The 14,511-nt window shown below is 43.8% G+C and overlaps 1 protein-coding gene across 1 annotated transcript in view; it reads right to left on the reverse strand.

Moving 5' to 3' along the window:
• The window catches only part of LOC140198396 (contactin-associated protein-like 5), a 1,159,251-nt gene that overhangs the window by 344,684 nt on the left and 800,056 nt on the right, over positions 1–14,511 (reverse strand). The window contains exon 14 of the mRNA XM_072259489.1: positions 10,429–10,585. Coding sequence (XP_072115590.1) covers positions 10,429–10,585 — 157 coding nt within the window. The remainder of the gene's footprint in view (positions 1–10,428; positions 10,586–14,511) is intronic.

Raw genomic sequence — 14,511 nt, forward strand, 5'->3', positions numbered from 1 at the left:
GGCCACGCCACCCCCTTTACCTACCTTCCTATCCTTCCTGTACACTGTGTATCCTGGGATATTCAGCTCCCAATCACATCCATCATTTAGCCATGACTCGGTGATGGCCACAATGTCATACCTTTTAACCTGCAGCTGTGCAGCAAAGTCATCCACTTTATTTCTAATGCTGCGTACATTTAAGTACTGTACATTTAGATCTGTACCTGTTGCCACTTGTGCTATATTTCTATTTTGCAGCAAATTATCCTGTATATTCACCGGCCTGTCCTTCTTACCATCTTTGCTGCACAGTATTTTTGACTTATTTCTATTTTCCTCTTCCTCGATCCTAACACCTTGGTTTCCTTCCCCTTGCCAACTTAGTTTAAACTCTTCCTAACAGCTATATTAAACAATCCCGCTAGGATATTAGTACCTTTTGAGTTCAGGTGTAATCCATCTTTTTTGTACAAGTCATACCTTCCCCAAAATAGATCCCAATGATTCAAGAATTTGAAACCCTGCCCCCTGCACCAGTTACTTAGCCACACATTCATCCGCTTAATTTTGCTATTCTTACCATCATTTTGAAAGGATTTTCACAATCTGCAAAGCAAAGGCTGGAGTACACCTTCCTCAGTTTGCTTTGGTCAATAGGAGCTTGAGCAACTTCACATGTTCTCAAGGTAAGGCACTGGTGAGGCTTCACCTTGAGTATTGTGAACAGTTTTGTGCCCCTCATCTTAGAAGAGATGTGCTGGCATTGGAAAGGGTCCACAGGAGGTTCACAAGGATGATTCCATGAATGAAACGGTTATCATATGAGGAATGTTTGATGGCTCTGGGTCTGTACTTGCTGGAACTCAAAGATGAGGGGAGAGCTCATTGAAAACTTTTGAATGTTGAAAGGCCTAGTCAGAGTAGATGTGGAAAGGATGTGGGTGGAGAGTTGGTTAGCAGACAGGAAGCAAAGAGTGGGAATAAACGGGACCTTTTCAGAATGGCAGGCGGTGACTAGTGGGGTACCGCAAGGCTCAGTGCTGGGACCCCAGTTGTTTACAATATATATTAATGACTTGGATGAGGGAATTAAATGCAGCATCTCCAAGTTTGCGGATGACACGAAGCTGGGTGGCAGTGTTAGCTGTGAGGAGGATGGTAAGAGGATGCAGGGTGACTTGGATAGGTTGAGTGAGTGGGCAAATTCATGGCAGATGCAATTTAATGTGGATAAATGTGAAGTTATCCACTTTGGTGGCAAAAATAGGAAAACAGATTATTATCTGAATGGTGGCCGATTAGGAAAAGGGGAGGTGCAACGAGACCTGGGTGTCATTATACACCAGTCATTGAAAGTGGGCATACAGGTACAGCAGGCGGTGAAAAAGGTGAATGGTATGCTGGCATTCATAGCAAGAGTATTCGAGTACAGGAGCAGGGAGGTACTACTGCAGTTGTACAAGGCCTTGGTGAGACCACACCTGGAGTATTGTGTGCAGTTTTGGTCCCCTAATCTGAGGAAAGACATCCTTGCCATAGAGGGAGTACAAAGAAGGTTCACCAGATTGATTCCTGGGATGGCAGGACTTTCATATGAAGAAAGACTGGATGAACTGGGCTTGTACTCATCGGAATTTAGAAGATTGAGGGGGGATCTGATTGAAACGTATAAGATCCTAAAGGGATTGGACAGGCTAGATGCAGGAAGATTGTTCCCGATGTTGGGGAAGTCCAGAACGAGGGGCCACAGTTTGAGGATAGAGGGGAAGTCTTTTAGGACAGAGATTAGGAAAGACTTCTTCACACAGAGAGTGGTGAATCTGTGGAATTCTCTGCCACAGGAAACAGTTGAGGCCAGTTCATTGGCTATATTTAAGAGGGAGTTAGATATGGCACTTGTGGCTACGGGGGTCAGGGGGTATGGAGGGAAGGCTGGGGCGGGGTTCTGAGTTGGACGATCAGCCATGATCATAATAAATGGTGATGCAGGCTCGAACGGCCGAATGGCCTACTCCTGTACCTATTTTCTATGTTTCTATGTTTCTCATGGTGGAAGAGTCTAGGACAAGAGGGTGCAGCCTCAGGATAGAGGGCTGCCCTTTCAAAACAGATGCGGAGGAATTTGTTTAGCTAACGGGTGGTGAATTTGTGGAATTTGTTGCCACAGGCAGCTGTGGAGGCCAGGTTGTTGGGTGTATTTAAGGCAGAGTTTGATAGGTTCTTGATTGGACATTGTATCAATGGTTATGGGGAGAAGGCCAGGAACTGGGGTTGAGAAGGAGGAACAAAAAAGGACCAGCCATGATTAAATGGCGGAGCAGACTCAATGGGCCAGATGGCCTAATACTGCTCCTACGTCAAGCTAGGGACAAAGCCAATGAGCAATGATTCTATAGAATTGGTAACTAATTCTCTGAATGTAAGCCCAAAGCAAATGACATTTAAAAACTCCATATGCTGGAAATCTGAAGCAAAAACAGAATATTATACCAGTTTAAGATGACGCCATAAAAGATATGCAACAGCTTACTGGTAAATCATAAGGCAAGAGGTTTGACTGAAAACTTGTAAAATCTTTCATGAAGCAAACTGTGGTGAACTATTGCTGCAGACAATGAGGAGGCAGGTGGAGCAAGGCTGGTTCGGGTGTTAAGCTCTGCAGGAGAATTACAAAGCTTGGACAATTTAAATGGCAGCACAGATAGGCTGGAAGCCTGAGTGTCAGGTACAGAGGCAAAGGTCGGGTTGATTTTGCTCATTTCCTCACAAATGTTCGTTCCTTTCTCCACGGTGCCAAGACTCTGAACTGAGCCGGCAGTTATGCGTTTCTGCCTGGCTGGTGTGAAAACTTTGGACCAAGGCTTGGCTTCGACCTACTCCGGCTGTTCTGGGAGTGGATCTGGGACAGTCTAGTTTGGGATGCTGTTGGCTTGCTTCTGTTGTTTGCATGATGTCTTTTTATCTCTCTATCTCTCTCTTTGCAAAGTGGTTTTTGGTCTTTTTTAATTGGGCCATTTGAGTTTCTTGCTTTGTGGCTGCCTAAAAGCAGACAAATTTCAAGGTGTATAGTTTATACATTCTCATATCATAAATGTGCTTTGAATCTTTGAATCTTGACTTTGCTGGAAATACTCAGCAGGTCAGAAAAGAAATCTGAAAAGTGGAACAGAGTTAACGTTTGAGGACAGTTTAACACCCTGATGAAGAACTGAAAGCATCGAATTAAAAAAAAAACAAGAGAAAATCTGCAGATGCTGGAAATTTAAGCAACACACACAAAATGCTTGAGGAACTCAGCAGTCCAAGCAGCATCTGTGCCTTTATCTTCTGATAAAGGTTGTTGACTTGAAAAGCTAACTCATTTTCTTTTTCCACAAATGCTACCTGATCTATTGCATGTTTCCAGCTTTTTCCCATTTTTGCCCCACTCCACAACCTCAGCAAACAAGTTAATGCCAAATCTCAGGCACTAATTGGAGCTTCTCCACAATTCCCCTAACACTGTCTGGGCTGAAACTGCCAAGTAGCACGTTTTTCCCCCTCTCCCTTTCCTCTTCTTCCATTCCCCAATCTGGCTTCCCACTTACCTTTTCTCTTCTCCTCACCTGCCTCTCACCTCCTTTCCCTTTCTCCCATAGTCTACTCTCCTCTCCTATAAAACTTTTTTTTCTTTATCCCTTTACCTTTTTCCACCTATCACTTCCCAGCTTCTTATTTTATTCCCCCTCTCCTGCCTTACCTTCACCTTGTCTCATTTATCATCTTCTAGCTTATACTCCTTCCCCTCTCTCTACCTTCTTATTCTGGCTTCCTCTCCCTTCCTTTCCTGTCCTGATGAAGGGTCTCAGCCCGAAACGGCGGCTCTTTATGCATTTCCACAGATGCAGCCTGACCTGCTAAGTTCTTCTGGCATTTTGTGTGTGACTCTGAATATCTGGTGTCTGCAGAATCTTTTGCATGGGTTTATAACCTAACATTTAATTATGAATGTTAGCGTGAGTTGAGCAAAGCAGAAACAAATCAAATTCCACAATGTGAAGGCAACCTGGAGTGCTTTGCAATGAAGGTGTACCTTTGAAATATGTTCATGGTTGAAAGCAAGGAGTGCTTTTAGAGATACAGCATGGCCTTTCCAGCTCAATGAGCCCACACTGCCCAATTGCACCATGTGACCAATCAACCTACTAATCTGTACATTTTTGGAATGTGGAAGGAAACACACAGTCACAGGGAGAACATACAAACTCCTTACAGACTGAACTGAAGCTGTGCCGCTGACCATGTGAGAGCAATGCTACTGCGCCACCTCTCAACGTGGCAGCCAATTCTTCACACTAAGTAATACAATAATGAGGGGTAATTGAAGGATGCACGTTAGCCAGGTCACCAGAGGGAACCTCTATTCTCATCTGTATTGTGATCTAATAGACTCAATTTTAATGTGCCATCTAAAAAATAAAACTTCAGCAGTGTTCTGCTGAATTTTAGCTGCTGAGGCTTCAGCCAAGATTCAGTGCTCTCATCTATAGATGATCTGAAGTACTACCTCCCAACTCTGAGGTAAAAGTGAATCAGTCACCAGAATCTCACACATTAGTGTAACAGCCATGAATGGCTAAGTCGCTGATATTCAAGGGTTAAGACAGTATTTGTTCCAAAGCTATAAAAAGACCCCTTTTGTTAGCAAATATTAAAAACAACACAACGGAAAAAATTTAATGAGCACAGCGTCTAACTGCTTTAGATTTTCTCTTGACAACCAGTTGACACAGTCAGCAGCCCAAACAACTGGGGAGAAGTTCACTGGCGCATACAATGCCTTAAATTGAAAAGCTTACAAAGTACTAATGACAGATACAGGCACCGTTCAGAGCAGTGAGTACATTGACCATTATGGTGTTCCACAACTATGTTTTTATTGCGCTGGGCTAATAAAAAGAACGTAGTGATCAGTGACCTATTCTGCAAACTCCACTCAGGCAGTACCTGTGCTCAGGTTTGAACCTTGTTGTCTGTTACCATGAGGCAGAGGCAGAAGCTCTACTAGCTGTGCCACCGTGCCACCATGTAGTGGTGTCCCCAAGTTGACAGTAAATATTCTGATTTTTTTTTTTCAGATGCTGCCTTCAGAGAACTTGTTAACCCCTCCAAGGCTACAAATAAAGTCCTGATTTCTTTCTATTGCACATAGTATCGTGTCAAACTAATCAGCTTGGTTTGGCTAGATCCAGGAGCGTTGTTTTCAGAATGTGGCTGAAGCAACAACAATTAAAAAGTTTTAATGGCCTTACCAGACCAGCTATGGTGAAGCTTTCTCTAGGTAGGCACCTCCAGAACATAGCTAAACTGGTAAGGTCATTAAACATTATTTGTTATTGTTTCAGCCACAACTATCCCACAACATAGCTATTCCTTACACAATCCTCTTGTTCAGTCATTGTGGAAACTCCACGTTACCCTCTGCTTTCACTCACACAGCCTCAGATCCTTTGCTGCCTCAGATACAACATACAAGCAATTATTTCACTAGAGCAGCTAAGCTGCTGCCTGCTTTATTCAACTGTGTTGAATCAAATTATTATGTTTTCTTCATTATTTACTGTTGGAACATAACAACACATGACAATAGGAACAGGATTAAGCTACTTGGCCACTCATGCCTGGCTTACAATTCAACGTGATCATGATTGATCTGTGGACACGAGGAAATCTGCAGACGCTGGAAATTCAAGCAACACACACAAAAAATGCTGGAGAACGCAGCAGTCCAGGCAGCATCCCTAGGAAGAGGTACAGTCGACGTTTCGGGCCGAGAACCTCCGTCAGGACTAACTGAAAGAAGAGATAGTAAGAGGTTTGAAAGTGGGAGGGGGAGATCCGAAATGATAGAAGACAGGAGGGGAAGGGTGGATCTAAGAGCTGGAAAGTTGATTGGCAAAAGGGATACAAGGCTGGAGAAGGGGGAGGATCATGGGACGGGAAGCCTGGGGAGAAAGAGAAGGAGCTAGGGGAGCCCGGAGGGTGGAGAGCAGGCAAGGAGTTACAGTGAGAGGGACAGAGGGAGAAAAAAGAGAGGGAAAAAAGGGGGAGAAATAAAAAAAAAACATTAAAAATATATTAAATAAATAAGGGATGGGGTGTGAAGGGGAGGAGGGGCATTAACAGAAGTTAGAGAAGTCAATATTCATGCCATCAGGTTGGAGGCTACCCAGATGGAATATAAGGTGTTGTTCCTCCATCTTGAGTGTGGCTTCATCTTGACAGTAGAGGCCATGGATAGACATAACAGAATGGGAATGAGACGTGGAATTAAAATGTGTGGCCACTGGGAGATCCTACTTTCTCTGGCGGACAGAGCGTAGGTGTTCAGCGAAATGGTCTCCCAGCCTGTGTCGGGTCTCGCCAATATATAGAAGTCCGCACCGGGAGCACCAGACGCAGTATATCACTCCAGCCGACTCACAGGTGAAGTATCACCTCACCTGGAAGGACTGTCAGGGGCCATGAATGGTGGTGAGGGGGGGGGGGGGGGGAAGTGTAAGGGCATATGTAGCACTTGTTCCACTTACAAGGATAAGTGCCGGGAGGGAGATTGTTGGGAAGGGTTGGGGGTGACAAATGGACAAGGGAATTGCGTAGAGACAAAAAGATCAAGAAAGGGGATGGAGGTGGCGGAAATTTCCGTCTCTATCTCTGGAGACAGCTTATCTACTGATGTCTACTATAAGCCCGCGGACTCTCACGTGGACTATTCCTCTTCTCACCCTGTCTCTTGCAAGAATGCCATTCCTTTTTCGCAATTCCTCCGTCTCCACCGCATCTGCTCTCAGGATGAGGCTTTTCATTCCAGAACAAAGGAGATGTCCTCGTTTTTTAAAGAAAGGGGCTTCCTTTCCTCCACCATCAACTCTGCTCTTAAACGCATCTCTCCCATTTCATGCACATCTGCTCTCACCCCATCCTCCTGCCGCCCCACTAGGAATAGGGTTCCCCTGGTCCTCACCTACCACCCCACCAGCCTCCAGGTCCAACATATAATTTTCCGTAACTTCTGCCACCTCCAATGAGATCCCACCACCAAGCACATCTTTCCCTCCCCCTCCCGCTTTCCCTTGTCCATTTGTCCCCCCTATCCCTTCCCACCGATCTCCCTTCCAGCACTTATCCTTGTAAGCGGAACAAGTGCTACACATGCCCTTGCACTTCCTCCCTCACCACCATTCAGGGCCCCAGACAGTCCTTCCAGGTGAGGCGACACTTCACCTGTGAGTTGACTGGGGTGATATACTGCGTCCGGTGCTCCCGATGCGGCCTTCTATATATTGGTGAGACCCAACGCAAGCTGGGAGACCGTTTCGCTGAACACCTACGCTCTGTCCGCCAGAGAGAGCAAGATCTCCCAGTGGCCACATATTTTAATTCCACATCCCATTCCTATTCTGATATGTCTATCCACGGCCTCCTCTACTGTCAAGATGAAGCCACACTCAGGTTGAAGGAACAACACCTTATATTCTGTCTGGGTAGGCTCCAACCTGATGGCATGAACATTGACTTCTCTAACTTCCATTAATGCCCCTCCTCCCCTTCTCACCCCATCCCTTATTTATTTAATATTTTTAATATATTTTTCCCCCTTTTTCTCTTTTTTTTTTTCTCCCTCTGTCCCTCTCACTATAACTCCCTGCCTGCCTGCTCCCCACCCTCTGGGCTTCCCTCCCCCCTTCTCTTTCTCCCCAGGCTTCCTGTCCCATGATCCTCTCCCTTCTCCAGCTCTTGGCTCCATCCCTCCCCTCCTGTCTTCTCCTATCATTTTGGATCTCCCCCTCCCACTTTCAAATCTCTTGCTATCTCTTCTTTCAATTAGTCCTGACGAAGGGTCCCAACCCAAAACGTCGACTGTTCCTCTTCCTATAGATGATTGATCTGTCCTTGGTCTCAACTCCTCTTCTGTTCCATTTCCCCATAGTCGCTCAATTCTCCAATCCATCAAAAAAAGGATCCACCTCTCTCAATTATCCAGCCTCAACAATCCTCTCAGGTAGACAATTCCAGTGATTCATAATCATCTACAAGAAATTTCAAATAGCCGTCCTCTCATCTGCATCATCGACTTCATCTCAGTGTTTAACACAGTCATCCCTCGGAGATAGGTGGGTAAATTGCACTCACTGGGACTCCACACCTCTCTGCAACTGGTGGAAAGACCCCAGTCAGTCTGAATTGGCAGCAGCTCAAACTCTATCACACTAGGTACTAGAAACCCCAGGGCTGTGTGCTCAGACCATTGTTCATGCTGCTGATTGAACAACATCAAGTCCTCTGATGATACAGCAGTAGTTGGCCTCATCGGCGAGGAAGATGAGTCGGCATACAGAGAGAAAGTAGAGAGGCTTGTCAGATGGTGTAAGAACAACAATCTGAGTCTCAACGTGGACAAGACAAAAGAGAAGGTGCAGGTGGACCATTCCCCATTGCACATCAATATCTCTACCATGGAGAGAGTGAAGAGCACAAAGTTTGTTGGTGTGCACATTATGGACGATCTCACCTGGACTCACAACACCTCATAAGTCAACAAGGCCCAGGAGCGTGTACGCTTTCTGAGAAGACTGAAGTGTGCAAGGCTCCCTGCCCCCATTCTAACAACTTTCTACAGGAGTACCATTGAGAGTGTCCTGTCTGGCTGCATCATTGAAGCTGCAAGACATCAGACAGCAAGACCCTACAGAGGATCACCCGAAGTCTCCCTCACCCTCTATTTGTGACACTTACTGGGAGCATTGTAGACGAGGGGCCCAAAGTATTATTGAGGGCCCCCACCACCCATCCCACAATCTCCTTGATCCACTACCAACAGGAAGGAGGTACAGGAGCATCAGGGCTAGAAATGTCAGACTGAGTACAGCTTCTTCCCCCAGGATGTGAGACTAATGAATACCCTGCCACCACCAAAGTCTTGTCACTGGGAGAGCGAGCTGCTTACTGCATTTCTCACCATTTAATGTTTACCTGTGTTGCACATGACATACACTTTTAATTATATTTATTAAGTTATTTTTGATGGTGTTTCATTTTATGTGGTGTGTAGTACATGTTCTGTGGGTACACCATGGTCTGGAGGAATGCTTTTTTGTTTTCTTGTATATATGTACAGTCAGATGACATTAAACTTGAATTTGAATTATGTACGAAAAGGTCCAAGTTCAGGTAAAATACATGGGGACACTCAATAAAACTTGGGCCCCTTGTCTACAATGCTCCCAGTAAGTGTCAATGTGAAATACATTCTTTCTGCTCCAGTTTCCCAACAACACCTCTTTCACATCCCTTCCTGATGATGTTGCTACATTCTTGAACCCTTAATTTGGTCTCTTCTGTTATGATCACTTCAGCATTTCATTTTGCACCACCTTGTTTTTCACTACAATGCACTACACTATTCTCCTGCTTTGAGCTCGTTGCTGTGTTGTTGTTATATTTATTTATTTATATTTTATTTAAAGATACAGCGTGGAACAGCTCCCTCTGACCCACTGAGCTGCCCCACCCAGCAACCCCCCTATTTAACACTAGCTGAATCACGGGACAATTTACAATGACCTACTGACTGCTATGTCTTTGGACTGTGGGAGGAAACTGGAGCAGCTGGAAGAAACCCATGCAGTCCCAATTAATGGACTTTGGACTATGGATAAATGGGACTAGCTCAGTCAGGCATCTTGCTTGGCATGGAGAAGGGCTTAACAAATTATTTAGAGATTCAGCATGGTAACAGGTCCTCCTGATCCAATGCGCTTGCACTGCCCAATTACACCCATGTGACCAAATAACCTACTAACTCATATATATTTGGAAACTGGAGCTCGCAGGAGAAACCTATGCTGTCACATGGAGAATGTACAAACTTATTACAAGCTTCTTTCGGGGCTGTATTACACGATGACTCTACTACTTAGAAATAGTCTAAGTTTCATGCAGACAAGAAATTTCATTGCTCCCTGGTGTATAAGACAATAATCTGAATCTGAATGTGTTCAGTTAAGGCATTAAAAAAAAATCAACATGCTGATTTGCAATTGTACTAATTGCATTGCCTTACTAATTGTTTAACAACCTGAATAGAACTCAGAAGAAGAACAAAGGACAAAAGAATAAATAATTGGATTTCTTCCAGTAACTTGGTCATAAAATGTTGCAGTAGTAACAGTCATGCTGTGCAGAATCTGTTATGATGCTTGCACTTTTAACTATCCTATCAGGAAACTCATTAAACTGGACTTCAGCAAACATAAGCACATTAGAAGCACCACACTATAAGACCAAGGATAGTGGAGAGCGATGACACTTTCAAGGCAGTTCAGGTAAGCTGCAGTTTGCAGAACAATATTGCAGGCAACAAAAATATAAAACAATCCATTATTTCAGAAATAAATGCCACTGTACCATTCATCTCTGGCAGCATCACAGTTACACTGATAATTCGTGTCCAAGCAGCTATCCTCCAATCCACAGGCACATTTCTGAACTTCAGGTGGAGAACCACCCCAGTAAGCTTGTTTCTCATTGGTCCTCCCAATCCACCAGGTGAATGGTGCTCCATCTGTAAGAAACTTGGAAATATTACCAAGAATAAAGCCATCGGGGCAATGGGGATGCTTGTAAAGAAAATGAATTATTATAAAAATATCTATAAAATTACTTTCATTTAGCAGTATTAGTGATTTCAGTTCAGACAGAGAAAGAGAAAATGATTCTATCTCCATACTACCACCACCACTGACACTGGCCTCTGTTAGTCAGAACATTGAATACAGGGAGGTGATATTCTGTCTTTATAAGATGTTGGTCAAATCTGAGGTGGAATACTATATATAGTTCTGGTCACTCAATATCGCAGAGATGTGATAGCGATGGACAATGTGCAGAGGAGATTCACCCGAACGTTCCTTGTAATGGAGCTTTTCATTTACGAGGAGAGAATGAAGAAGCTAAAGGTTGCAAACTCAGCCAGCTCCATCATGGGCACTAGCCTCCCCACCAGTGAGAACATCTTCAAAATGTGATGCCTCCAAAAGGTGATATCAGTGTAGAGAGACCATACACTGCTGAGGGCAAGACTCTTAACACTGTTGAGGAGCAGAGTGATCTTGAGGTCAAAGTTCATAGCTCCCTGAAATGGCTATATAGGTTGATAGGCTGGTAAAGAAGGCATATGGAATTAGGCCTTCCTACTTCTGCTCCTACGTCTTATGGTCTTACCATTATTCGTCAGGGCATCGAGTTCAAAAGTCTGGACTCTAGGTTAGGTCGCATACAATTCAGGAAGGATGTCGAGGCTTTGGAGAGGGTGCAGAAGAGCTTTACCAGGATATACCTGGATTAGAGAGCTACAATGAGAGGTTGGGCATTTTGTACAGACGCTGCATGGTTTCTCTCTAGGTTTGAGTTGGCTTCTACCAATGCTCTGGTTTCTTTTTCCTAGGGCAGAAATGGCAAAAATGAGAGGGCATCATTTTAAGGTGATGAGAAGTAGATACAGGGAGGGATTTACACAGAGACTAGTGGGTGTGTGGAAAACCCTGCCAGTGGTGGCGTTAGAGGCAGCTAGATCAGGGACAGTTAGGAGACTCTCAGATAGGCACAGATGGCGAGCTATTTGGAAGGATGGTTAGATTAACTTGAAAAAATAGCACAACATCATGGGCCAAAGGGCCTGGACTGTGCTTTAATGTTCTATGTTCTTGTTTAGACATCACACAGCCAGATTAAAAGAATACTGTAAATCATGTTATTGGAAGTAAGTATAAAAAGATCAAAGAGTACTTGTTGGTCACGTAATTTCAGGGCTAAGGGGAAATAAGGATAGAGGAATGGCATTGATTCAATGATTGGGAGCAGACATCATTCTTCTAAGAACAGGAGACTATTTGTCCCAAGGAAACAATTCCAATAAACTCTTTCCTTCTTCACTGATGAGCCATAATCATGGTTATAAGTAAAAGATTCAGAGGTCTTATTAATGATAGAAACCAGAGACATCCCATCGCTCTCTATGTGGACCATAGATAGATAATCAAAGGTCAAAATAGACAGCAATGGGCTAAAGTCAAGGTATTAGAATATCATGCTGAGGCTCTATAAGGCACTGCCAGTGACAAGTGCTGCCCTGCAGGGGTCAGTGTTGGGTACACTTCTTTTTACTTCATATGCCAATGATTCAGATGATGAAAATGAAAGCTTTGTGGCTAAGTTTGCGAATGATACAAAGATAGATGGAGGGGCAGGTATTGTTGAGGAAGCAGGTAACCTGATGATTGGGAGGATGGACAAAGAAGTGGCAGTTGAAATATGGTGTAGGGAAGTGTATGTTCATATACGTTGGCAGAAGGAATAAAGGTGTAGACTATTTTCTAAATGGGGAGACAATTCAAAAGTCAGAATTGCAAAGGGACTTTGTAGTCTTTGTGTAGGGTTTATTAGATTAAGTTGCAGGTTGAGTTGGTGGTAAAGAAGGCAAATGAAATGTTAGCATTCATTTCCAGAGGATTAGAATATAAAAGCAGGGATGTAATGCTGACCCTTTATAAAACATTGGCCAGACTGCACTTGGAGTATTATGAGCAGTTTTGGGCCCCTTATAGAAGGAAAGATGTGCTGGCATTGGAGAGGGTTCAGAGGAGTTCACAAAATGACTCTGGGAATGATAGGTTTAACATATGAGAGCATTTGATGGCTCTGGGCCTGTACTCAGAATAAAGAGGGATCTCTTTGAAACCTACCGAATGCTGACAGGCCTAGATAGAGTGGATGTGGAGAGGATGGTTCCTTTAGTCTTGGACCAGGGGGTGCAGCCTCAGAATAGAGAGATGTCCATTTAGAACAGAGGTGAGAGGAATTATTTTAGCTAGACGGTAGTGAATCTGTGGAATTCATTGCCACAGGCAGCTGTGGAGGCCAAATTATTGGATATATTTTAAGCAGAGGCTAATAAGTTCTTGGTTAGTCAAAAGTTATGGAGAGAAGGCAGAAGAATAGGGTTGAGAGGGATAATAAATCAGTCATTTTGAAATGGCAGAGCAGACGCGATAGGCCGAATGGCCTAATTCTGCTCCTATGTTTATGGACTAATGTTTTTAAGTTAATTGCATTTACCAATACTTCATCCATTGCCAATGTACCTTGGATGCTGAAGTGTTCACCTAGATATTGAGAGTCTCTGTCTCGACTACCCATTCGAGTAGTTAATTTCTGAATGGAAACGTGCTTCCTCAAATCTCCTGTAAACCTTTTACTCTTGACCCAAAATAAGTGCTCTGGATTGATACACCTCTGCTGCAGGGAATACGTTCCTACAAAATACACGATCCATGCCCCTCATAAGTCACTTTCATCAAGCTCTCAGCTTCCTGCACTGTGCAGGCACAAGCTCCAATTGCAACAAGGCAGCTTGGAAATTGCAATTCATTAAATTAAATAAATCTGGAATGAAGACAGAGTGTCAGTAATCATAATTATGAAAGTATCAGATTGTTGTAAAGGCCATTTGGCTCATTAATGTCCTTAAGGGATGGAGATCTGTCACAAATACCTAGCTTTGGCAGTTGTACAACTCCAGATTGACAGCAATGTGGTTGGCTCTTAACTATCCTCCGAAATGAACTAACAATCCATTTGACAGGCAACAAATGCCAACCTTCCCACAATGGCAATGTTCCCACACCATTTGAAAAAAAAAATTGTGTGCGTTAAATCCAATGTTAATAACAGCTATTGTCATCTATATGAATAATCTGGATAATAATGTAGTAAAATTGATCAGAAAATCTGCAAATGACACCAAGATTAGGGGTGTAGCGGACAGCGAGGAAGGCTATCAAAGCTTGGATAAAATGGCAGATGGAATTTAATGCAGGGAGGTATGAGGTGTTGCACTTGGGGGGGGAACAAGTGTGGGACTTACATGGTGAGCAGTAGGTATTGAGTTGTGTGGTAGAACAAAGGGATCTGGCGATAGAGATCAATAATTCTTTGAGAGTGACATCACAGATCTTGCCCTTTGAGAAATTCCAAGAGACTGTCAAACCGATTATCTGCTGTCACAGCATTTCTCCTGTCAGCGACATAGACCGGCCATTCCTTTTTGAGAGTTTCTGGAAGTTTACTTTCAATTAATTTTGTCACCAGCGAATTTTTGATAGCACCCATGTCTCCAAGGTCATTCAAGTCTTGAAGTGCCTTCTCCACAGCTTGAATTAATTTCACTATTTTCCATGACTGATGACTTTTGACAGCTGGCATTTTCTGTAACTCTTCCACTATTTCAATAGCAATGCACGTTTGATTTCCATAGCGGTTTTCTAGAACACGGAAGATGTTATCTGCAGTGTTATAAGTAGTGAGGCGAAGGTCTCTTCTGATTTTGTCATCAAGACTGTCCAGTATTTGAACCTTCTTCACCTCTCTTGAACCAGTCGGCTCTCCCTGCCTCTGGAGTGCTTCCCAGTCCTTTCTCCACCTGTGAAAATC

This window comes from Mobula birostris, chromosome 5, assembly GCF_030028105.1.
Source record: "Mobula birostris isolate sMobBir1 chromosome 5, sMobBir1.hap1, whole genome shotgun sequence".
NCBI lineage: Eukaryota > Metazoa > Chordata > Chondrichthyes > Myliobatiformes > Myliobatidae > Mobula > Mobula birostris.